General features: G+C 35.7%; 1 protein-coding gene across 1 annotated transcript in view; it reads right to left on the bottom strand.

Moving 5' to 3' along the window:
* Alg13 (ALG13, UDP-N-acetylglucosaminyltransferase subunit) overlaps positions 1 to 24,847 on the bottom strand; it is a 72,124-nt gene that overhangs the window by 41,835 nt on the left and 5,442 nt on the right. The window contains exons 5-9 of the mRNA XM_013025844.1: positions 10,178 to 10,426; positions 9,628 to 9,711; positions 7,147 to 7,197; positions 6,385 to 6,431; positions 2,869 to 2,941 (exon numbers count right to left, since the gene is read on the bottom strand). Coding sequence (XP_012881298.1) covers positions 2,869 to 2,941; positions 6,385 to 6,431; positions 7,147 to 7,197; positions 9,628 to 9,711; positions 10,178 to 10,426 — 504 coding nt within the window. The remainder of the gene's footprint in view (positions 1 to 2,868; positions 2,942 to 6,384; positions 6,432 to 7,146; positions 7,198 to 9,627; positions 9,712 to 10,177; positions 10,427 to 24,847) is intronic.

The following is a 24,847-nucleotide window of genomic DNA, read 5'->3' as shown; positions in this document are numbered from 1 at the left end:
TCTGGCTTTTTTGAGCAGTTTATTGTAGGTAAGAGTCAAGGACTTTCCTGCCCATCCTGGCTTTGATTCATGATCCTCAGATCTCAGCCTCCTGAGTAGTTAAAACTCCATGTGTGAGCTACTTGCATCTTGCTACATATTGTAATTTCAATATAAACAAATGTATTTTATGCCAGTACTAGAGTTTCAACTTAAGGGCCTGGGCACCATCCTTGAGATTTTGTGCTCAAGGCTAGTGTTCTACCACTCTAGCTTCAGTTCTCCATGAAGTTTTGGGTGGCTAATTGGAAATAAGAGTCTCACAGACTTTATTGCCTGGGCTGACTTTGAACTATGATCCTCAAATTTCAACCTCCTAAGCAGCCAGGACTACAGGTTTGAGCCACCAGCACATGGCCAAATGTATTTTATAAATTCCAAAATCAGGTATTTTATCACTATCCTAAAAGTATTAGCTCTGCATAAAATGTGTACATGATCCTTATACATGGTATTCTTTGATTTACACACCAAAAGATTTCATACTTCTGTATTTTTATGGTAGAAAACCTATTTAAACTGCAACTATTTAACCATAGGGACTAAGTGTGGCAACTAAGCATATAATATTTACTATATGATTCATTCAACTTTTCTGTGTAGGAAATTTTTAGAGAAACTGTAGGTGTGATACAGTACCAGCCGTGAGAAAAAAAAAAAACCTGTGCAAAAGTAAGCGATCTTGAGTTCAATCACCAGTGTTTGCACAAAAAAAGAAAAAAGAAAAAGAAAAGAAATAGGTCAAAAATTTGGGGAGAGAACCTAAAGGTTTAAAAATCTCTAGTAAATATGCAAACATTCAAATTTCATGTCAGTCAATGCTGTATACAACTGCTAACATATAAAGGCCTATACTTTTTCAATTATGATTATGTTACACTTTGCTTAAACACTGTCAATTCACATTAAGGATTAAATACATTGATGTTTGACTTTAAAATAGATCGAAGGTTGGGTGCCAGTTGAGAACTCAAGAAAGTGGTAAAGTGCCATTTGAGAAAGCAAGCTGAGTACAAAGCTCCAAGTTGGAACAAAACCAAACAAAAATAGTTGTTTTTTTTTAAGTAAACACACTATTCTGTGGCACCAATGGCTCATACTGCAATCAAGAGGTTGAGATGTGGAGATTCATAGGTTGAAGCCAGCCTGGCAGAAAAGTTCATGAGATTCCAATTGTCCAGTCAAAAATCTGGGCTGGTAACATGGCTGTAGTGGTAGAATGTTAGCCATGAACAAGAAAACCAAGGGTATGTGAGGCCCTGATACTGGTACTGGAATGAACAAAAAAAGATGTTGAATGCATAGATAATATGGAAAAATGATTTAAAAAAAACAAGGACAGGAAGGAGGTACTAAGTTATACACAATGTAAGTTGACTGTTCAAAACTCTTAATATATTGACAAATGCTTCTACTAACTAGTTTCACAATACCCAGTTAGATTCTTAGGACCAGCTTATTCCACCCCTTATTATTTAATGCTACTCAATTTGTCCAGCTTAAATAGTCCCCATAGTATCTCTTGCCATTTGAGTAGACTGCCCTTCACATTTAAGACTCATTTTTCTGATTGCAAGCAGAAAAGGGCTTTCTCTTTTGCATCCTTTGTACATGCTTGATTATATCATTGTAATTAACTATCTTGATATCTATATAATCAATGCTTTTCATGGGCTAAAAGACTAATATTATAGCCATTCTGTTACCTTCAAAGTCCAGAAAACTGCATTTTATATGATAGGGGTTTATTATTAGCTAAAAAATTAAATAGTAGCCATGGTTAAAGGAAGTGTCCCAATTTACAGTTGTCTTCCGTGTTATCTCCTATTCAGTCTTCTCTATTTCTGACACTTCCTTAATTCAGGTCTTTTGCCTATGTAAGTTCTCCCAGTCTTGCCTTGCCAATAGAATGGTACATGAATTATGCTACATGGTATGAAGATGAAGAACTTGTCTATTTAAATACATAGGATAGGTATTTTTTTTTGCCAGTGATGGGGCCTGAACTCTGGGCCTGGGCACTGTCCCTCAGGTCTTCAGCTCAAGGCTAGCACTCTACCACTTGAGCCACAGCACCACTTCCAGTTTTTTCTGCTTATGTGGTGCTCAAGAATCGAACCCAGGGCCTCATGCATGCAAGGCAAGCACTCTACCAAGGAGCCACATTCCCAGCCCAGAATAGCTATTTTTTAAATTAAAAAAAATTCTTTGTGTAAGAAATACTGTATTTTGAAATACGGTGTAATTGTTTAATACTTTCAAACAATTAAACTACTTTATACTATTTTCCATCTAAGAAATTTACAAGGCAGCAGACAATTGGCACTCAATGAAAAAATAAGCAGGTATACAAATGTAAAGTGACAGTGTAATTACACAAAAACAGGTTATGGGGACAAAAAAGGAAGAAGAAAATACCTGTCAGAAGAGTATGGAGAACATCAAAGAATTGACATTTGGACTGTACACATGTGTACACACACATATTGCAACTTGACATTTGGAATGTACACATGTGTACACACACATATTGCAACTTCTTGGTCACTTTTGCACACTGCCTACATACAGAATTTGAGCTTTATCCCCTGATCAGTGAGGAGCCAATTAGGCTTTTAGAAATATTGTCTTTTCCAATTACAGAGGAGTAACAATGCAGCTGTTTTGAGAGTCACTATCACTGAGAATGACTGGACAGGTTAGAATGAGAGTATATTGTCACTTAGATAATTTACTTTTTCATTAACTAAATTTAACCCCCCCCCCCTTATATCCTGGCAAGCCAGCAGCATCATTCAAATTCTTTTGTTCAACATTCATCCATCTTACCTTATCTTCATAGCCATTTTCTGTGACGCAAGTTGGTGGCTTTCCAGGATTGCGATAAAGAATAAAATCCCGACTACAATGAGAATACAAAGGTGGATGTAGAAAGAGGTAATTTAGTATATGAAAGAAATAGCTATATGAACAAGTATATGGGGCTGGGAAGGTGACTCTGGTAGAGTGCTTGCTTCACATGCGTGAGGCTCTGGGTTCAATTCTTCAGCACCACATAAGCAGAAAAAGCCGGAAGTGGCACTGTGCTCAAGTGCTAGAGTGCTATCCTTGAGCTGAATACCTGAGGGACAGTGCCCAGGCCCAGAGTTCAAGCCCCACAAACAAGGTGGTGGGGAACACTAAGAAACTAAAGGTGAATTCAAAGTAAAGAGTTAATTCAAGGTAGAGCAAAAGGATCTATGGATTTTTCTAAATGTTTACTTGTGAGCAACATGAAGATTAAGACAAACTAATGTCAAGTACCAGTGGCTCATGCCTATAATCCTACACTCAGGAGGCTGAGAGCTCTAAGGATGGTGGTTTGAAGCCAGGATGAGCAGGAAAAAAAAGTCCAAGACTCTTATGGTTAACTACCAAAAATACAACCAAAACGAACAAACAAAAAAACATGCCAGAAGTGGAACTTCTTGAGTAAAAAAGCTCAGGGACAACACTCAGGCGCTCTCAGTTCAAGCCCCAAGACCTACACATGCAGGAACATGCATTACCATACATGCATACACATACAGGTATATACACACAAACTAAAATTACATGTATGTGAGTCTGAGAGGGAATAAACAAGTTTTCTGCTAAAAAGCAGAAAATGTTGAGTGAGTGTAAAAGGTCAGACAAGAACCATTCCAATTTCAGCTGTTGCATATCATCTGGATAACACAACTTTGCTTTTACAATGAAAGCAGCACAATGTTTATATGAGTGAGCACAACTGTGTTTCAATAGGCTTCATTTATCAACACTAAAACTTGAATTCAACACATTTACAAATGCTTTGAAGTATTCCTCATTAGACTTTTTAATCATTTAAAAATAATTCTTAACTAAAAGAACATATACAAAGAGGCATCAAGCCAGTTTCAAAGCTGACTTGTGAATTAAGAGAACTAGGGACAGGTGTGGTGATGTGCACCTAAAATCTCAGCTCTGAGGCTGAGGCATGTGTTCCAGGATAGCCTGGATTATATAGTGATCCAGTTCTCAAAAAATATAAATGAGCAAATAATAACTGATTATATACCTATCTGCTCAATTTCTCATTTATACTTTTTTTGCTTGTCCTGGGGCTTAAAGTCTGGGCCTGGACACTGTCCCTGAGCTTTTTTTTTGGGGGGGGGTCTGTTGGTGGGGCCTGAACTCTGGGCCTGGGCGCTGTCTCTCAGCTCTTCAGCTCAAGGCTAGTGTTCTACCACTTGAGCCACAGTGCCACTTCCGGCTTTTTTCTTTTTGCTTATGTGGTGCTGAAGAATCAAATCCAGGGCCTCAGGCATGCAAGGCAAGTGCTCTACCACTGAGCCACCTTCCCAGCCCGCTGAGCTTCTTTTGTACTCGTTTTCTAGCTCTCAACCACTTGAACCACAGGACAGCTTTTTCTAAATAGTTTATTGGAGTTAAGAGTTATCATTGACTTTCCTGCCTGGGCTTGCTTTGAACCATAATCCTCAGATCTCAGTCTTCTGAGTAGCTAGGATTGTAGGTGTGTGCCACCTGATGCCCAGCTCATGAGCAAGTGCTCATAAGAGCTTTCTGATTCTACCAGCTCACCATTCTAAGAGTGTACAAGGAGTCTCATATAGATCATAATTCTTGAGTAAACAAGATTTGCAATATTGTGTAGCTTATATTACACAAATATTTTTCAAAATCTTATGGTTTTCTTCAATGATATTTTTCCAACTTTAAAGATCAACACAGAATTTCAACAACAAGAGAATGGTAGTCCTATACCTTTTTCTCATTACAATTGCCATAAGGAGACTTAATTTCCCCATGGAATTTTAATAGCACAGATGTACCATATTGTCTATTTAGGTAAAAATCCTTTATTTGACATACCATAAACCACATCAGTACACCAATTTCTTCTTTGGGTGTAATGAGAATTGAACTCTGGGTCTCCTCCTTGCTAGGCAGGAACTCTATAACTTGAGCTTATATCTCCAGCACCTTTCTGCATTGTTTTTTGCTTGTTTGTTTTTTGGTTGTGGGGCTTGAACTCTGGGCGTGGGCGCTAACCCTAAGCTCTTCAGCTCAAGGGTAGCATTCTTCCATTTGAGCCACAGCGCCACTTCCAGTCTTCTGGTGGTTAATTGGAGAGTCTCATGATTGTTCCCTGCCAAGGCTGGCTTTGAACTGCAATTCCTGTATCTCAGCTCCTGAGTAGCTAGGATTACAAGGGTGAGCCACTGGCACCAAGCTGCATTGGTTGTTTTTGCAGAAGGGTGTCACTTTATGCCCAAGCTGACCTGATCTGTATTCCTCCTATTATGCTACTCACTATAATTGGTGATGATAGAGCGCTAGCCTTGAGCTGAAGAGCTGAGGGACAGTGCCCAGGCCCAGAGTTAAGGCCCCACGACCAGACCCCCCAAAAAGTAATAATTGGTGATGACAGGAATTTGCCACTATGCCCAACTATTGTGCTCAGTCTAGAAAGCAGGCACACATCACTGTGTACTGCCACTGGTTTGAGTCTTGCAAACTTTTATGGCTGAGCTGATCTTGAACCAAGACTCCCTGATCTCCATCTCCCAAGTTTAAACCATTGCACCCACCATGCAAACCAATTTCTAGCTTATTAGGAAGGATACTGCCCCACTGAGAAAAACATTGAAAAGCAAATTTAAATATTCAATACTTTTCTAAGATAAATATTGTCATTTCCTATAGGTCATACTAGTACGGCTGGATGTATAAATAGATTGATTTAGGAAGGGTCTCACTGTGTAGCTCAGTTGGTCTCATAAACTCACAATCTTTCCGTCCTAACTGCTTGAGTACTGGGATTTCAGATTTATAAGTTTGTGTCACCAATATGTCCAACTTCCAGTAGTTTCTAAAGTTATCTTTCCATGCTAACAAACACAAATGATAGAGGTAAGGATATTTATCATTTTGTTTTTTGCCTGGTCCTAGGACTTAAAACTCAGGGTCTGGTCACTTTCCCTGAACCCCTTTGTGCTCAAGGCTAGCGCTCTACCATTTGAACCACAGTACCACTTCTGGCCTCTTCAGAATAGTTTATTAGAGCTATGAGTGCATCTCATGGACTTTTCTACCCAGGCTGTCTTTGAACTACAATCTTCAGAGCTCAACCTCCTGAGTAGCTAGGATTATAGGTGTGAGCCACTGGCTACTTATCATCTTTTTAAGGTTCTCTAACCAAAACTAAATACCTTGCCTTTCTTGACATCTTCACTCTACGTCATCAACATATGAACTCCCCAACGGGACTTTAATATAAATTTTACACATACACTTTCTCAAAGAAAAGAAGATACAACTTACTTATAAATTAGAGAAAGAGCTCGTATTTCCAGCTGGCCAGCACTTTCCTAAACATAAATAGCATACAAGTTTGTAAAACCATTTTATTGCTAGGAAGCTTTTTTTACGTTTAACAATTTTAAGCACTGTTTTTTAATACTATCAGATAAAGGATTTGTAGAAGATACCATAATTTGGTTTGAGAATGTAAAAATGACACTTGGTAACTAACTAAAAAATGGACTGACATTCCTTAACAATTAAATAATGATATGATATGACAGACTTAAAAGATATGAAAGTAGTACTGGAAGAAGAATAAAAGCAAAGCCAAATATTTAAAAATTTGGTTTTTACCAGAAAATTAAAATCAATTTTATCACATAAAATGATTTTGGGCCACATAAAATATGCCTTACAATTTTACTTTCACACAAAAGATAACTACAAATAGAGCAATTACTAATTATTTAAATGATTGCTTAATGATATTACTACCCTCCTCCCCCATTAAAGTAAAAAGCTGTTTCCCAACACTGTCCTTTTTCCCAAGCATTGATTCTAGTAGTCTATGAATGATGACATTGTTAAAAACCAATTCTCAATATTCAACACTAACACAATAAGCCACTCTTTGTCTTTAACTTTTCAAGGTAACTATTTCACCCAATACAGGCAGCTACTTCAGAAAATATTTTGGGTCTAGTTACAGTGAAGAGACATGTTTAAGGTTGCTATTCCAAATCACTCTGAAAATATTAAATCCCCATTACTTCATCTTACCTTGGGATCTCCCAACCGTTCCAGGTATTTCTCAAAAGATCCCTCCACATACTTCAAAAATAAAACAAACTTGACTTAACCAAATAAACAAGATTACTGATATCTGATTATAGAGTTTTTTACTCAGGTTAACAATTACTAGTTTGTACAACACCACAAGAAGAGTTCCACATCACTGAAGTGTTAAGTGGGGGAAAGCTGCACTAGAAATGCACCTGACAGGTTGTTCTGCCTTATCTATATGCCAGTGTATTTCATCAAAGAATATGCCCTGAGTTTCTTTTGATATGCCAGCTTAGGTAAAATGACAATTTTCATACATCAAGCAAGGTCAATAAACATAAAGATTTCGAATTTGAGAGAAAAAGTATTAAAATTTTAACTGAGAAACTTTTAAAGAAAATTTTGTTTATCTCAGAAAAGCCCCAGGGGCACAAGGGAATTTGAGAGTGATGAAAATATTCCACATCCTGACTGTGATGGCAACTGCATGATTGTATATGATGGTCAGAACTAAATATGCTAAAACTAAACTGTTCTCTTACTATATGTCAAATACATCTCAATAAAAATGAAATTGCTGGGTGCCAGTGGCTCATACTGCTAATCCTACTCAAGAGGCTGAGATATGAGGATCACAGTTCAAAACTAGTCCAGCATGGAAAGCACATGATTCTATCTCCAATTAACCACTATTAACGACTACCAGAGAAGTACTGCTGTGGCTGTGGTAAAGTAGCAGTCTTAGGCAAAAAAGCTGAGGAATTACCAGGTCCTGAGTTCAAGCCCCAGGAATAGCACAAAAAAATTGAATTAAACTCAGGGAACATTTCTAGTTCCATTCATGTACATTAAACTCAGGGAACATTTCTAGTTTCATTCATGTACGTAACTACAGACTTTAAGAAATTCAGTTTTAAATTTTCCTCACTTAGCCCAGCGGCAGTGCTTCACATCTGTAATCCTAGTTATTCAAGAAGTTGAGCTTTGAAGCCAGCCTGGACAGGAAAGCTGTGAGACTCTTATCTCCAATTAATCACAGAAAAATCTGGAAGTGACACTGTGGTTAGAGTGGTAGAGCAAAAATGACCTTGGAGAAAGCACCCAAGCCTAGAGTTTGAACCCCAGGACCAGATAAAAGAAATCCTCATATACTTTTGACACCTAATTGACATACAATAAACTGCATAATTCAAACAGTGCAATTTTTTGACATGTATATACCCATGTAACAATCATCAAAATTAACTCCTGTTTTGTGTCTCTATTAACTGATATAACCATAACCACTGATGTGCTTTCTTTCACTACAGAATAGTATTTTCTCTAGAGGTTGTTTTTTTAAAGGACAGTCACATAGTATAAACTTTTGTTAGGGGCATTTAGATTTTCTACCACTCAGCATAATGAGATTTATCCATAACTTCTAATTTCACGTTTGTTTCCAAAATACAATTCAGGAACTGAAAGTATGCATCACTTGAGAGCTTGGCAAAAATGCAGAAATCTCATCTGAGGTCTCAACTCAGACCTACTCATTTAGGATCTGTAGATCCCCAGGTGATATGAATGTATAAAAATACTTGGTACACGTCTTTACACCATGGTCTTTCATTTGAATGTCATGAACAATGCTTTCCCCAGGTGTGGAAAATAAAATCAACTTCAAGACAATAAGCTTTAAAGAATCCTTCATAACATTTTAAAATTCACTGAAACCTGTTGAAAAAATTAAGAGTAAACTTCAAACAGAAAGCAGACAAATACCACAGTCAACAGAAAGAAACTAATTAGTATTTCAATGGGTAAAAATGTAAAAACTGAAAAGTCACATGGAAAGGCACACATCAAATTAGAACTTGGTAAATTTGTAGCTTCCTTAACTAGAGCAGTGAATATCTAGAAGTTGCTTTTCACAAATTCAATCATTAGTGTAACAGTTACAATTACTAGTTTCTCATATTTAAAAAGATGTTAAGTTTCCTTACAATTTTTATGACTCTTCAAATTGGCTGAAAATGATTGTACACATATTAAAATGTGCATTTTAAAGTTGCAGACAGAGTCAAACCTTTTTTTGAATAATTATAATAAAAATAGCAGTCAAAATAACTTTTTAGGATTTGAGGGTTTGAGGAAGGGAAGTGGGAAATACAAAGATTGTTATCTAGTTGTTTTGTTTCAGATAGGTCTCACTGTAGCCAAGATAGCCCTCACCTGGAACTCTTCCTGCCTTAGTCTTATAGTGCTTGGCATATGCCACCACACCCAGATTTTTTTTCCGATTTTTTAAGTTACTGTACAAAACAGCCTAATTCTGGAAGGAAGTCCGGAAGCATGCTAAGTGGGAGGCCAGCTAGAAAATATTACTATTAGAAAATAGGAGACAAAAGATATAGTTTTCATATGTATGTGCTTAAAATTCTTTTTGCACAACTACTTTACCAACAATATGTACCTTAGGGCACATATGCTACTTACAGACTCAAAAGTTTGTTGATTTTCCTTCATATATAAGACGCAAGCCTTCCTGACTTGTAAATGATGGACCTGGCTGCAAAATAACTACAAAAGAAGAGAAAGAGTATCTTACTCTTAAAAATCATCTGAAACAAGCTTTTAAAGATTATGAACTGGATACAATCTTCCCTTCTCTAGAATATATGTGGAAAATAGGGAAAGCAAGTATTCGTACTCTTTAGTGAGATAAGATGGTATTTTTGTACTCCTTCCCCCTTTCTACTCCTCAAGTGCATACTTATGAAGATTAAGATAAATTTCTCAAATTTGCTTTAACCCTACATTACAAACTTTAAACAGAAAAGATGGCAACATACTTGGACTGATCAGCAGTGGCACAGGTTGTTTCAGTTTGCACTAACAAGGAGCAACCTGTTTTTATACAGTCCTGGGTGTTTCACTAAGCAATTCTTTTGCTTTTCTTGCTAGGCTACCAATTTAGCTACAGGACTATGCCACATTTCAAACTCAGAAAGGTGACTAAAGCAAGACATATTTCCTCTTGTTTTACCTGCTCTGAAATAGCCCGAAAGAGGCAAGAGGCATCCTTGGCAGTCAGCTTTCGAAACAGCCCTAAACTGCCTAAATATTCATCCATTGATGATTCATTCAAAGACTTCTGGCTGCAGTACTTTTTCCATCCTTTGTGCATCTTGCCACGAGGAATAGAAGAGTAGAATGAAGTAACAGTGGGGCACAACAGTGGGGCAGCGGTGTATCCAGAAAGCAGTTCAAGGTCTAGGCACAAAGGGGCAGTTTGGAGTCAGCAGCATGGAATCTTGGTACCTCCCAGGAGCAGGAAAAGCAGGGGATTGGATTGGTCAAGTCAAGGCAGGAACCTGCAAAGAGAAGAGGAAGAATCAATGCCCCAGGAATAAGGAACTTTAAAAAAGGAAACACTGCAGGCAGAAGGTACACAGCTCTGGAAGAGTGGGACTAATTCAATTAGTACAAGGCTGAGAAAAGTATACATAAGCAGCTGAACTCAGGTCTCAGAGACAAAGTGGGTTTATAGTTTCACAAGACAAACTGCTGTATGAAGTTGCAATTGCCAGTCTATAAATAATTAGTCTCAGCCTAGTCCACCTTAAGATCTCTGCCTGGATTTTCAACTAGTTTCTGTAAATGCCCTGCTCTTTTCATAATTTCAGGAAGTATGAGAAGAAAATCCTAGTTACTGGGCTTTTGCATTAAAAATATATTTTGTGGGAACTGGAGATGTGACTCAATTGGTACAGCACCACTGTGAGTCAAAAAGCCAAACGAAAGGTCAAAGCCCTGAGTTCAAGCCCCTAAAACCAGGGTGCGTGGGCGTGTGCATATGCACACACTATATTTTTTGCATGGCACCAATGGCTCATTGCCTGTAGTTCTAGCTACTCAGGAGGTTGAGACCTGGAATATCTCAGTTTCATTGTAGGCTATACAGAAAAAAAAGTCTGTAAAACTCCATCTCCAACTAATCAGCCAAACCTGGACTGGAGGTGTGGTTTAAGTGGTAGAAGAGCAAGTAGTGAGCAACAAAGCCAAGTGAGAGTGCAAGTTTCAAGCCTTAATATTTGCACAAAAAATTACCTTTGAGTAACATGCACGTATGAAAATCACAATGAAACCATTTTGTACAATAAGCATATGCTAATAAAAAGAATATTTTCAAAACCAAGAGGGGACCTCCTTTTAATCTGTGGAGGCAGAGGTCACAGATCAAAGTGCCAAAGCAACTTCATGAATATTTAAGGTATGAGACTCAATCATTATACTCAATCTCATTTAATTCTAGATAACAACTACCTGCTAGGAGTGAAGAAACCAAATCTACTATCTATATTAAGAAACTTTTATTAATTCTTGAAGTATGTCTCCCAACTAGTATAGCACTAATAGGAAAAGAAAAACGTTCGTGTGATCTAGTATCTTCTGCTTGCTAACACTATTATCACTTGAGCAATACCTCCAACCTTGCTTTTAGCTGAAGAAGTCCACTGAAATTTTCAGCCTGGTTTAACCTCAAAACACAGTCCTCCAGATCTCAGCCTCCTAAATAGCTTGCATGACAGGTTTGAGCCACTGGCACTAAGCCAGAAAGTTATCTAAGAAGTAGAAACAATAATAGCTCTGAAAATATCCATACTTTTCAATATGACCCATTCTAGGTGCTGAGGCAAACAACAAAAGAGGTAATGAACACTAGATATGTCATTCAATTCATTATTATAGTACTTAGCCAGAAAAATTGCTGTGGGTTCTAAGAAAATATTATTTCATTCCATTATATAGAACCTTATTTTTACTTAAATTCTAAAATCACATTCCATATTTCCCTTTGTACAACTACTTAAAGATTGTAACAATATATTCTTAAAAATAAAGGGGAAGAGGGAAAACTAAAAGTAATGGGGGGGGGTAAATTCAAATGAAGTACATCATATGAATGTATGGACATACCACAATGAAACTTGTACAATTTATGCTAATAAAAATATAAAAGTAAAAATACTTTAAGGGAGATAGATTCACATCACCATACATACATATATAGGTAAAAGCTGATACTAAGTTGCTTTCAAAATTATTTTACATGTTTGTGGATGCAGTAGAAATCATGACTGTCCCCTACAGGAAAAACATTAGGAAGCACTTACAACTTAGGAATGAAATAAATGTTTGCATGGAAAAAAATCTTGATTTCCCTTATCAGGCTAATTTGAAATTATCTTTTTTTTAAGTAAACATAAAACAGGGGAAGTGTTGCCTTTTGCTAAAGTGATAAGATATACTGTTTGAAAAGAGGCATCACCATTTTAAGATCATTAATTCAGAGAAAAGTTAATGGTTGTAATTTTAATGTTAATTTTGGCATAATTTACAAAGAAAAACAAATTCTTCATATCTATTGCTTTTTAAACTAAAATGAATGATTCATATACATTTTGAATAAGGAGGAAAGAAACCAGGAGGAAAGAAACAGAAAATAGGAAACAACTGGAAATAAGATCAGAAAAATTAGGAACTGGACAGCAAAGAGCAGGAAAAATACATGCCATAGAAGCACATAGAGCTACATAAATATGGCCAATTGATTGACAAAAGTACAAAAGAAATTCAACAGACAAAAGTATTGACCTCATATATAGAAAGTAACTCCTGACCTGTATGTATTTCACACCATTTACAATTGTAACTTAAAATAGATAAGAGTTAAATGTAAAATACAATCTTTTGAACATACCCTTGGACTGGCTGGCTGGCTCCCAAGAGGGGAGAAGGAAACAAGATTTCAAGGACACCCTCTCTATACCCTATCCTACTGGACATTTTGAGTTGTAAACCAGAACTTACTTGACCAGTTTAGGCAAATTTGTTAACTATAGCACACAAAAAAATTGGAATCCATCAAAATTAAAATCTTTTGGACTCTATCAAAATTAAAATCTTTTGCTCTGTAAATGACATTTTCACAAACCAGAGGGAAATATTTATATATCACATAGCTAACAAAAAATTGAATACTGAAAACATCTAAAAACTCTCTGAGGGATGGGAAGGTAGCTCAGTGGTAGAGTGCTTGCATTGAATGCATGAGGCCCTGGGTTCAAAGGATTCCTCAGCACCACATAAGCAGAAAAAGGCACAAGAGGCACTGTGGCTCAAGTGGTAGAGCGCTTGTTTTGAACTGAAGAGCTGAGGAACAGTGCCCAGAGTTCAGGCCTCATGACAGACCAAAAACAAAAACAAAAACAAACAAACAAATGAAAAACGAATAAACCTCTCTGGTGCGACAGATGTAGTTCTTTGGTAAAAGCACTGACTGAACATGCAAAAGGCTGAGTTTAATCCCCAAACCAAAAGGGAAAAAAACAAGAACTACAAAAGTTAATAAAAACAAAAGAATGCAATTCAACCTCTTACAGAAAAGATACAAGAATTCTTAATAAACTCATAAAAACATGTTCAACATCATGCATGAGACATCATTTACACACCTACTATGATGACCATAATAGTTTAACAAGTATGTGGGGATCCTACCCTCAACTAAAAGAAAGTGCATGATCCCAAAAGATATAACCTCTTATATGAATCATGTTGAAAGGACAAACCTATGGAAATAGCAGATTAATAGTTATTTGGGGCTGTAGTGGGTATAAGCACTGAAACAAGGAAATAAAATGGTTATTTTTGTAATGATAAAAATCTTTAACAACATATTTACTAAAAAAAACGCATTGAATTCTTAAAAGTGAAGCATAACAGCTTTACGACACCTACAGTATCAACTTAAAGTAAACAATTTGGTGATTCTTTAAAAATACATTCAGAGTTGGGCATCCATCATCAAAATTAATTTTTCATCAAAATGAAAACTTGCATTCTATAGCCATCAATCACTAATCCTCCTATTTTCACTAATCATGGGCAGCAACTAATATACTTTCTGATCTAGGTATTTACCTACTGTGGACATGTCAAATAACTAATTTTCCAATATGTAACCCTTTATGGTTGGCAACTTTCACCTAGAAAAAGGTTTAAGTTCACCCATGTTGTAGAACACACCAGTATTAAAATCCATTATATTAAAATCCATTATATAATTAAGCCACTATTCATCAATTAAAATTTTGAAATATTTCTGTTTACGGCTATTAATATTGCTATAAGCATTAATATAGGAAAATGTATATAAAATATACCATTTTTTACTTGAATATATTTTTCCAATTCTCTTTGGTATATATTAAGTTGCTAGATTATATGGTAATTCTATAGGCATTTGCCAAACTCTTCCACAGCAGAGGCACTATTTTAACATTTTCACCAGTAGTATATGAAGGTTTTAATTTCTCTACTTCTAATCAAAATTGTTTTTCAGGGGCTGGGAAGTTGGCTCAGTGGTAGAGCGCTTGCCTTGCATGCATGAGACCCTGGGTTCGATTCCTCAGCACCACATAAGAAAAAAGCCGGAAGTGGTGCTGTGGCTCAGGTGGTAGAGCGGTAGCCTTGAGCTGAAGAGCTGAGGGACAGCGCCCAGGCCCAGAGTTCAGGCCCCACGACTGGACCCCAAAACAAAACAAAACAAAATTGTTTTTCATCTTTTAATTATAGCCATCCAAGTAGGAGGGAAGTGGAATTTCACTATAATCCTGATTTTCATTTCCCTAATAAAGTTCAGCATTCCAATGTGTACATCAATCATATTATCTTTTTGTTAGTTTTGGGAATCAAATCCAGGGTCTTGTGCATGCTAGACATATGTTCTACCACAAATTTATATCTGAACTATATACCCCCACTCCCAATGTTTTGTATATCTTTACTGAGACAGCATGACATAAATCTTAGAATAACTGGCAATACAAGTTGTTCACCAGATATGAAACAACTGGAACACATGCTGATATACTGGAATAGTATAGCCAGTCTGATTTTCCTATAAAAATCAGTTTCCACTTGACCTAGTAACCCTACTTGTAGGTATCTACTCAGGAGAAATGTACACACTCAAAAAAACCCTACATGTGAAATTTCTAGCAGCTTTATTGATAGTCATGATCACTTCAAAACTAGAAAGAATCTAAACATACTTCAATATTAAATGCATAAGCTGTAGCAACAAAAAAGGGATAATATCTAACTAAAATACCTTGACAAAACAAAAGAAACAAAGATCCCACAAATGAGGGGAAATATTTTGTGCTACATATCTCAGTAACAATGTCACATATATATGTGTGTGTGTGTGTGTATATATATATATATATATATATATATATATATATATACAGAGAGAGAGAAAAACCATAGAACTCAATAGTAATCCAACCCTATTAAAAATGGGCCTAAGAACTGAACAAGTATCTCTCAAAAGACAAAAATGGCAAACTGGTATGTGAAAAATAGGCTCACATCACTAGTCATCAGATAAATATAAATTAAAATCACAACATTTTACATCTATCAAAATACCTTTGTCAAAAAGAAAGAAATGTTTGAGAGGATATAGGGCAAAGGAAACTCATGCAATGTTAGTGGGAATGCAAATTAGCACATTCATTGTGGAATATATATATAAAGATTATCTCTAACCCTAAAAATTGAACTACCATATGATCTAGCAAGCCTACTTCTAGAAACATAGCCAAAAGAAATAAAGTTAGGGTGAAAGGGTTATCTGCATTCCTATGTTCATTACTGCATTGATAACAACAGCCAAGATATGTAACCAACCTAAATATCCACTGATAGACTTTGTCTATACACACTGGAATATAATTCAGCCTTAACAATGTGAATATAAGCCTTAAGAATGTGGGGCTGGGAAGGTGGCTCAGTGGTAGAGTGCTTGCCTTGCATGTGAGGCCCTGGGTTCGACTTCTCAGCACCACATAAGGAGGGAAAAAAAGCCAGAAGTGGCGCTGTGGCTCAAGTGGTAGAGTGCTAGCCTTGAGCTGAAGAGCTGAGGGACAGCGCCCAGGCCCCAAGACCAGATCCCCCCCCAAAAAAGAATGTTACACTATGTGAAATATACCAGGCACAGATAGGCTGGTACTGTATGAGTTATGAAATAACTCATGAAATAAAAAAATGAACTCAGAGAAAGATGAACTCAGGATAGTAGAAAGTAAATCATTGATTACAAAAAGCTGGAGATGAGAGGGAAAGATGTAAAATGGAGGTGGAAAGGAGGCATATCGTAAGATCTATTGTAGATCAGGTTAATTCTGGTAAATAATGTATATTTTAAAATAAATACAGTGTCTCACCTTAAAAAGTGACGATATGGGTATTAGCTTGATTTAACCATCCCACATTAAATAACTATACATATATATGCACACACATCACATTGTACTTTTTGAATAGCTATGTTTTCTAAGTAATACTAATATTTAAGGTGCTTCTTCCATATAGGAAACCTACATATAATATTCAAATTTCAACATTTTAATATACTATTTAAAATTGTATATTATAGTCAGCTATAAGACTGGATTTCTATTTCTTATCAGCACTGTAGAAGTAACTGATATTATATGCATATGCATTACCTTAAAATAACTTTAAACATCACTAGAAAATAAAAATTTCAAAGTTCATAAGCTGTGAAAGTAAACATTCACAGCTACAAGACCACTTATTTTACAGATGCACAGGTTTTAAATCATTACAAGATTGGCTCAATTTTGAAAGCCAGTCTTAGTAGTAGTAGAACTAAAATTATATACACTATTCTGACATTCAAACAACTATAGTAATCCCATACCAAAGCTAAACAGATAGGACCAAAGGCTCAGAATATATTCTCCAACTTAAAAGGATTGTTTAGATAGGGAGAATTATGAAAGGGTTACTCCTTTTCGTTTGGGGGGGCGGTCTGGTCATGGGGTCTGAACTCTGGGCCTGGACGCTGTCCCTCAACACTTCAGCTCAAGGCTAGTGCTCTATCACTTGAGCCACAGCAGCACTTCTGGCTTTTTTCTGCTTATGTGGTGCTGAGGAATCGAACCCAGGGTCTCATGCATGAAAGGCAAGCACTCTACCACTGAGCCAACTTCCCAGCCCCTGAAAGGGTTACTCTTGATCAAGATGAAATGTATTCCAACTAACATATTGAAATCTCTTTGTTCAACTATTTAAAACAAAAAGTTTTTAAAGACTGGCATACTTAACCTTGTATGTAATAGAAAGCAATTTTCAAGGTATCAAACACTCCTTTGAAATATGTTGCACTTGAAATGCCTATTTTCCACAGCAAACTACTCCAATCCTATAAGCCTCTAGAGCATCGATTCTCAAATGGAGAATTTGTGAAAACATATTATTCAAAGAGTCTGTTTCAGTACCTCAGGCATGGATCCCCCAAATTTGCATTTCCAGTAAGTTCCTAGGTAGTGCTGATATTAATCCAGAGAACTGTGAGAATCACTGTTGTACAACAGTGTATTCTACAAGTTTCTAAAAAGATAAATTGGAGGCAAGGCCAAAATTCAATAAAGAATACATTCTATAATCCTATCTTCAAAATTGACAATGTCCATTGGGAATATTAAAGGCTCTAAGGAATGCCTACTAGTTGTTTTAATTCCACAGATTACTACCAGTGTTTGAAAATTTGAGAAATCATAGAATATCTCTGTAGTCCAGATCTCAGGTTGTTGCAATAATTACATATTGTATATTCAGTGTTTAGCACATAGGTGCCTAATTAAATATTATTGCTACTAGATATCTAACGTATCATGAAATTGATGTGCCTATAATACTACTTGTTTTTTTTTCATGAAGGATGTATTTGGCTTAGGCTAGTATTGAACTAATATCCTCCTGTCACAGCCTCTTGAGTTATGGAATTACAGAAATATACCATCATGTCCAGCTTAACACTTTTTATATGGAATTAAACCTAGAGACTGTAATTTATACTTTTAATTGCTAGAATTGTCTATATATTCTTGCAACGTTCAAATGGAGAAAAACTCTTGGAAAAACGATATATGAAGACTGATGGTTGTAATTCTGACACAACTCATATTCCAACAAAATAAACGAGGTTTATATTTACCTAAAATCACTTTTAAAGCATGTATTATCTGTTGACATATAAGGTAAGATGTAAATATAGAAAAATGATTTCATGCAGTTCTTTTTAATTTCTGAATGACAAAATAATATCATGAAAATATATTATTTATACTATTTAAATTTTCTAGGTCTGATATTTATACTACTTAAAATTCTATAGGTCTGTTTTTCATTTATGAATAGGAGATACATATTTTACCTCTAAATTCTTACAAGTTAAAGTAATTACTAATCTATGAATCAATGGCAGTCAAATTTGATTTTTATCCATAAAAATAGTTTCAAGGAGTCTTAGTTATTACGCTAGCAAATAATTGGATAATTCATTTAAATTCTTTAAAAGCAAATAACATGCAACAATTGGGGAAAATGACCCTTTAGAACATCTTTTTAAGATTTTTTTGGTTACTAAAACTACAGTAAACTTTTAAAAAACTTTTCTCAACAGAAACTTAGAATATGTATCCTTCAAGGATATATACTCAAATAGAAATAACAAAGCAGAATTAATGGAAGGAAACACAATGGCTCTAAAACAAAATATGGTCTCATGGCCCCGTTCAGTGTCTTTCAAAGTTAGGAAAGAGAAAATAAGAATGCATTTTACAGTCCAGTAATGCCAAACAGGATAAACATTACCAAAGAAGCACTTCCTTTTCTCCCCATTTCACTTGAAGCACATTAGAGATTTAAGAATAACTTAAAATATATACACTGACTCAGAAATACTAAAGGATATTTTTATAAAAAAGCTTATTTTGTTCAATGCGATACTTGCAATGTCTGATTACTCTAGAAATAGATGTTTAGGGGAGGGAGGAGTCAAGTTTAGAACCTTTTTTCCCTTGTTTTAAAGCACTGAACACACTCACTTAACCTTCTAAATATACCTCAATTTTCTGTAACTCTAACTGCACAATGAATATAAATTTAAAAATGAATTCAAGAGGCTGGGAAGGTGGCTCAGCAGTAGAGTGCTTGCTTTGCATACATAAGGCCCTGGGTTTGATTGCTCAGCACCACATTAAGCAGAAAAAGCCAGAAGTGGTACTGTGGCTCAAGTGGCAGAGCGCTATCCTTGAGCTGAAGAGCTGAGGGACAGTGCCCAGGCCCAGAGCTCAGGCCCCACAACCAAAAAAAAATTTTTTAATGAAATTCAATGAAGATCTTGCTCTTTGTATCATTAGAACTATGTATTACAATTCTAAGCCTAGTCCTCCCTAAATCTAAACAAGGGAAAATGTATTCTTTCAGTGACCTTTTTTTTAAAACTTTCAACTGTGCCACATGATTGGTTTGATGTATTAGAAATCACCTAATATTTCCAAGTGGGAAATCTGAGATCCATAAATTACTACACCCATTGATTTAGGAATGTTCTCACTTCTACATCTGGGAATACATCATACACTCATTTCACTCCACTTAGCAGTGGAGAAATAATCAGTATGTTATTCTGCACTAAAGTGGAAATAATATACGCCATCCACACATTATTCTTACAGTGACTGTGGGTTTAGGAAACAAGGAATTTAGAAGTAAATGGTGAAGTGAAGTAAATCCTTCACCAAATAGTATAATACATATCCTAAAATACTATTACATTCAATTTGAGCCAGATCCCAGTGCCTCATGTTTGTAATCCTAGCTACTCAGGAGCCTGAGGGGGGAGGAATACAAGTTCAAAGCCAGCCCAAAGAATCCTGGAAACTCCATCACTTAAGCAGCAAAAAGTCAGGCTGGAGCTGTGGCTTAAATAACTGAGTATCAGTTGTGTGCAAACAAAAACCCTAACTACCACAAAGACCCTAAATTCAAGCCCCTATCCTGGCAAAAATTATGTCACTTAGTTCCTTTATAGCAATAAAAAAAAACTGGGATAGTTGGGTGCCAGTAGCTCATGCCTCTAATCCTAGCTACTCAGAAGGCTGAGAACTACTGCAGTTTGAAGCCAGCCCAGGAAGGAAAGACCATGAAACTCTTATCTCCAATTAAATCCCAAAAAGCTGGAAGCGGAGCTGTGGCTCAAGTAGTACAGCACTAGCCTTAACTAAAAAAGCTAAGGGAGAACATCTAGGCCTTGAATTCAAGCTCTAGGACTGGAGTGAGTGAGTGAGTGATTGTGTGTGTGTATGTGTGTGTGTGTTAGAGATAAAGATCTCAGGAAGAAAGGGACCAATAAAATTTTAGCTTACAACACACCATTTGTTGAGATGCTTACAGAATTAACAGGTACAAATTACGAACAGATTAGGAATGGTACTCAGAAGCTCTAATCAGAGTTGGGAGCTATACAATAATACAGATAGAATTAGGAAAATATCAAGAAAAGACATATAAATAAAAGATCAGAGAAACTTAAAGCACAAATATTTAAGGGAAAAACAAAGATCAGGTAAACCAAGAGAATTTCCTCACACAAATTTTACAAATAGCAATCAATGTACTTATAAGTAGCAATGCACAAGCTGAGTGTGTATATGTATATAAAACATACATTATGTATAGCATACATATGCATATATAAATATATACATATTTATACTTGCATGTATTACATACATATTTACAGATGAATATGTATTGCATTAAATACATTCATATTATATAAATATGTATATATATGCTTATGGCTAACATACAATCTGAATTTCTTGGGACTCATCTGATTTAAAATATTCTTTCCTATTGTCTCCCATAAATCTGTAGCATAGTGTTCCCATTAACACTTCCAAACCTCCTACATTCTTTTGGATCTATATGTGCCATGTTTAGTTTCACTTCTAAAATGGAACAATATATCAGTAATAGCTATTTTGTAGGGTTAAAAATCTAATGAGTTCTAGCAAGTCTACTATTCATCCATAAAAATGATGCCATACTAAAATTTGATCACAGGGTTCTCGTGACCATCCATTCTAAATCTTTTCTAAAATTAACTTCAAATAATCTGTGCACATTTCATTTCACAAGATTGTATGCAGATTTCCAGTCATCTCTAACATTCTTTGTATTATGAACCAATCAGTGGCACTAAGTGCTTATACCATAAGTACCAGGAAAAATCCTGTACTATTGCTAATCATTCTGTACTTAAACATTAATCTTTTATATTCTGTTTTCTGTGCCTACAGAACTTCCCTTTAAAAGCAACTCTAAAATCCAAACATTTTGTCTAAAATCAAACATCTGCCAGGTGAAAAGTAGCTCATGCCTGTAATCTACATAGCTAAGGAGGCTGAGATCAGAGGATCAGGGTTTGAAGCCAGCAGATAAGTCTGAGATTTTAATCTCCAAATTGACACCAAAAAAAGCTAGATATGGAGCTGTAGCTCAAGTGGTAGAGCACTAGATTTGGGTAAAAAAATACTCAGGGACAGCACCTAGGCCTTGAGTTGAAATCCCAGGAGTAGCACAAAAAAATCAAATATATAAATAGTACACACATTTAAATGTTCCAAAACCCTATCATCAAGTTCACTGTATGACTGTCTAAATTATAATAGCTTTATAGTTCTCCTTTCAATTATAAGCATCATTAACTAAATCTCTAATTACTAAGGTCATTTCATAAAAACATTTTTCAAGTACTCCAAAACTATAAATTTTCATGATTAGTTGTCCACTTCTCAACCTATTCATAATAAGACTTTCTCAATATTAAACTTTTGCTTCTTTATTCCTGTAAGTTTAGTCATCCCTCACTATATAGCGTTCACTTCAATGAATCATAGTTCAAAAAAATACACAAATAGTAATGATACCTCTACCTATTATATGAGTTACGTTCCAGAGACGCCTGAGATAGGTGAAAATCTGCAAAGCAGCAGCATTATATAGTTGTCCCTTGATATATCACAGTTCACTTATTACTACTTTGCAGATGAGTGATTGCCTAGCATGCATGAAGGCCTGGGTTTTTCAGTACCACATACACACAGAAAAAGCTGAAGTGGCATTGTGGCTCAAGTGGTAGAGCAATAGCCTTGAGAAAAGAAGTTTAGGACAGTGCCCAGGCAGAAGAAAAAAAAAACTAAAAAATCCTGTTCCATTGAACACATTGACTTTGAGAACCTGAAGCCCTACTATGTAATGAAACAAAATTTAACTTTATTACAAAAATATTTCAAATAAAATTTGGATTACATTTTTTTCTCTAAGGACAAATAAGACATAAACTTGGAAACTAATGTCTTAGTCTGTTTCCTCATAGTTTTTACTATTCTCTAAATCATCTTCCAACTCTTGACAATTTATAATTGTCTTTATTCACTCAATACATCATGTATTCCACAAAAAACATGTTAGCAATTTCTCAGAACTCATGAATTATACAGTTTTAAATCTGTGATTATCCATACACCAAAGGAAAATGAGTTAAGTGTGAAATTTTCCTATCAAAACAAAGTTCAAATAAGCAAAACTTACATTGGGAGTAAGTAGACAATGATAAAGAAGTGGAAAGCTTGGTAGGATGGTAGAAATGAGCACAGAACTGAGTCAAGGACCTATTTCTAGTGACATTTCTGCCAAAAGCTGTTATTAGGCAAACTGCAAACTGTGGTCTCATTAGTAAGCTGAAAACCATTAAACTAAACTAATCTTGATGATCCTTACCAAATTAAATTGATTTTACAGTGTCCTTAGATTTAAAAGTTTACAGTTAAGTTTCAAAAGACCTAGGATTTCAAGGCTTTTCAGTCTCTTGTTTGAGTAGATTCATTTCGGGTTCTCTATGGTTACCCATTCATACCATCAGCATAGACTGACTTACCAACATAAACTAGATAAAAATTTTACTCAAATAATGTTTAAAGATCCAAGAAAACACTAAGGCTGTATCTGGATCTGAATAAAACTTTTTCTAAAACACTAGATCACATTAATACACAATAGTTAGGATTACAGTCCTGTGAATTCCCAACTATGTAGAAGTGAATTTATCAATTTTAAGATTGTTAGCAAAATTTTATCCATGCTGGCTTCAATTACCCAGGATACTGAACCACCACCTTCTACCATTAGCAAAAACTTTAATATTAGCCATGTAAAACACAATCCCAAAAATCTACAAAAACCATTATGTAATGTATCCTAAGTACAATGATAGAAACAGGTTAACATTTTGAGAAAACAATGAGTAGATCTCCAGAGTGAACAGGATTTTTGTTTAAGTTTTTAAGACAGGTGTCACCATGTATCCCAGGATGGCCTAGTACTTGGCACTATCACTCTATTCCTTGAATGCTAGAATTACAGTATACACCACTACAGTAGGCTCAGAATGTTATTTTTATATATCTAAGCTTTCTACTACAGAACTATGACCTTCAAGGATAATCCAATTTAAAGTTACTGAGAGCACAGACCCTAATAAAAAAGAATTTTAAATGTACCCATTTTGACTTGGATACATTTGACCTACATGTTTTACAACCATATATTTAAGCCATTATACACATTTTTATTATTTATTTGTAAAACTTTTTATATAAACACAGCAACATCCAATTTTCTGATACAGTAAATATTTCATTATCACTACGATAGAACATCCTTAAAAAATAACAGCAAATTCTACTGATTATGTGTGCTGGTCCTGGGAATTAAACTCAGGGCTTGGGCACGGTTCCTGAAGGGTTTTTATTGGATCAAGGCTAGCACTGTACCAATTGAGCTTCAGCTTCAATTCTAGCTTTCTGATAGTTAATTGAAGAATCTTGTCGACATTCCTACCACAACTGGATTTCATCTACAATCCCTACATCTCAATCTCTTGAGTAGCTAGGATTACAGGCGTGCAACACTGGTACCCAGACAATTACACACTATTTGATTTAGACTTTTCTATTCTTTAAAGCTTTGACATTAGTCAAGGTTATTTTGTCACATTCTGTTTATATTTTAGAATTAAAAAAGTGTAGATATCCACTCTTTCAAGATGAAAGTAATTTCTCTGAGTATAATGTGTCAACAAATTTTGGTCATCATTTTACTATTAAACAATTAGTAAGCTCTTTTACTTCATCGTTGTTTGGGAAAAAAATTTGGTTCTCTGAATCATGAAGCTAAAGTTGCTCTCATGCAAAAATAATGTTACTGTTTTATACCCTAAAGAATATCAAACTTCATTTATAATTGTCGACATTTTCCTACATTTTTTAGACAGTCTGGCTATGTAGCCCAAGCTGTCTTTGAACTCATGATCCTCCTGCTTCAGCCTCTCAAGAGCTAGAATTACGGGTGTATATCATCATACCTTGCTCATTTCAAAAAGTACTTCCAAATCCATTTGAGATTCTAGGACAAAACAATGAAGGCTCACTACATATTAAAAGATTTAGGAAAATCTACATTCATGAACTTCAAATAAGATTTGGACCCAAATGCAAATTTATGCCATAAAATTGCCTATACAGCCGGGCGCTGGTGGCTCACGCCTGTAATCCTAGCTACTCAGGAAGCTGAGATCTGAGGATCGCGGTTCAAAGCCAGCCCAGGCAGGAGAGACCGTGAGACTCCTATCTCCAATAAACCACCAGAAAACCAGAAGTGGTGCTGTAGCTCAAGTGGTAGAGTGCTCGCCTTGAGCTGAAGA

Source organism: Dipodomys ordii, unplaced genomic scaffold (assembly GCF_000151885.1).
Source record: "Dipodomys ordii isolate 6190 unplaced genomic scaffold, Dord_2.0 Scaffold88, whole genome shotgun sequence".
Taxonomy (NCBI): domain Eukaryota; kingdom Metazoa; phylum Chordata; class Mammalia; order Rodentia; family Heteromyidae; genus Dipodomys; species Dipodomys ordii.
Note: the sequence above shows the minus strand (reverse complement) of the source record. Positions and strands in the feature narration are given on the sequence as shown.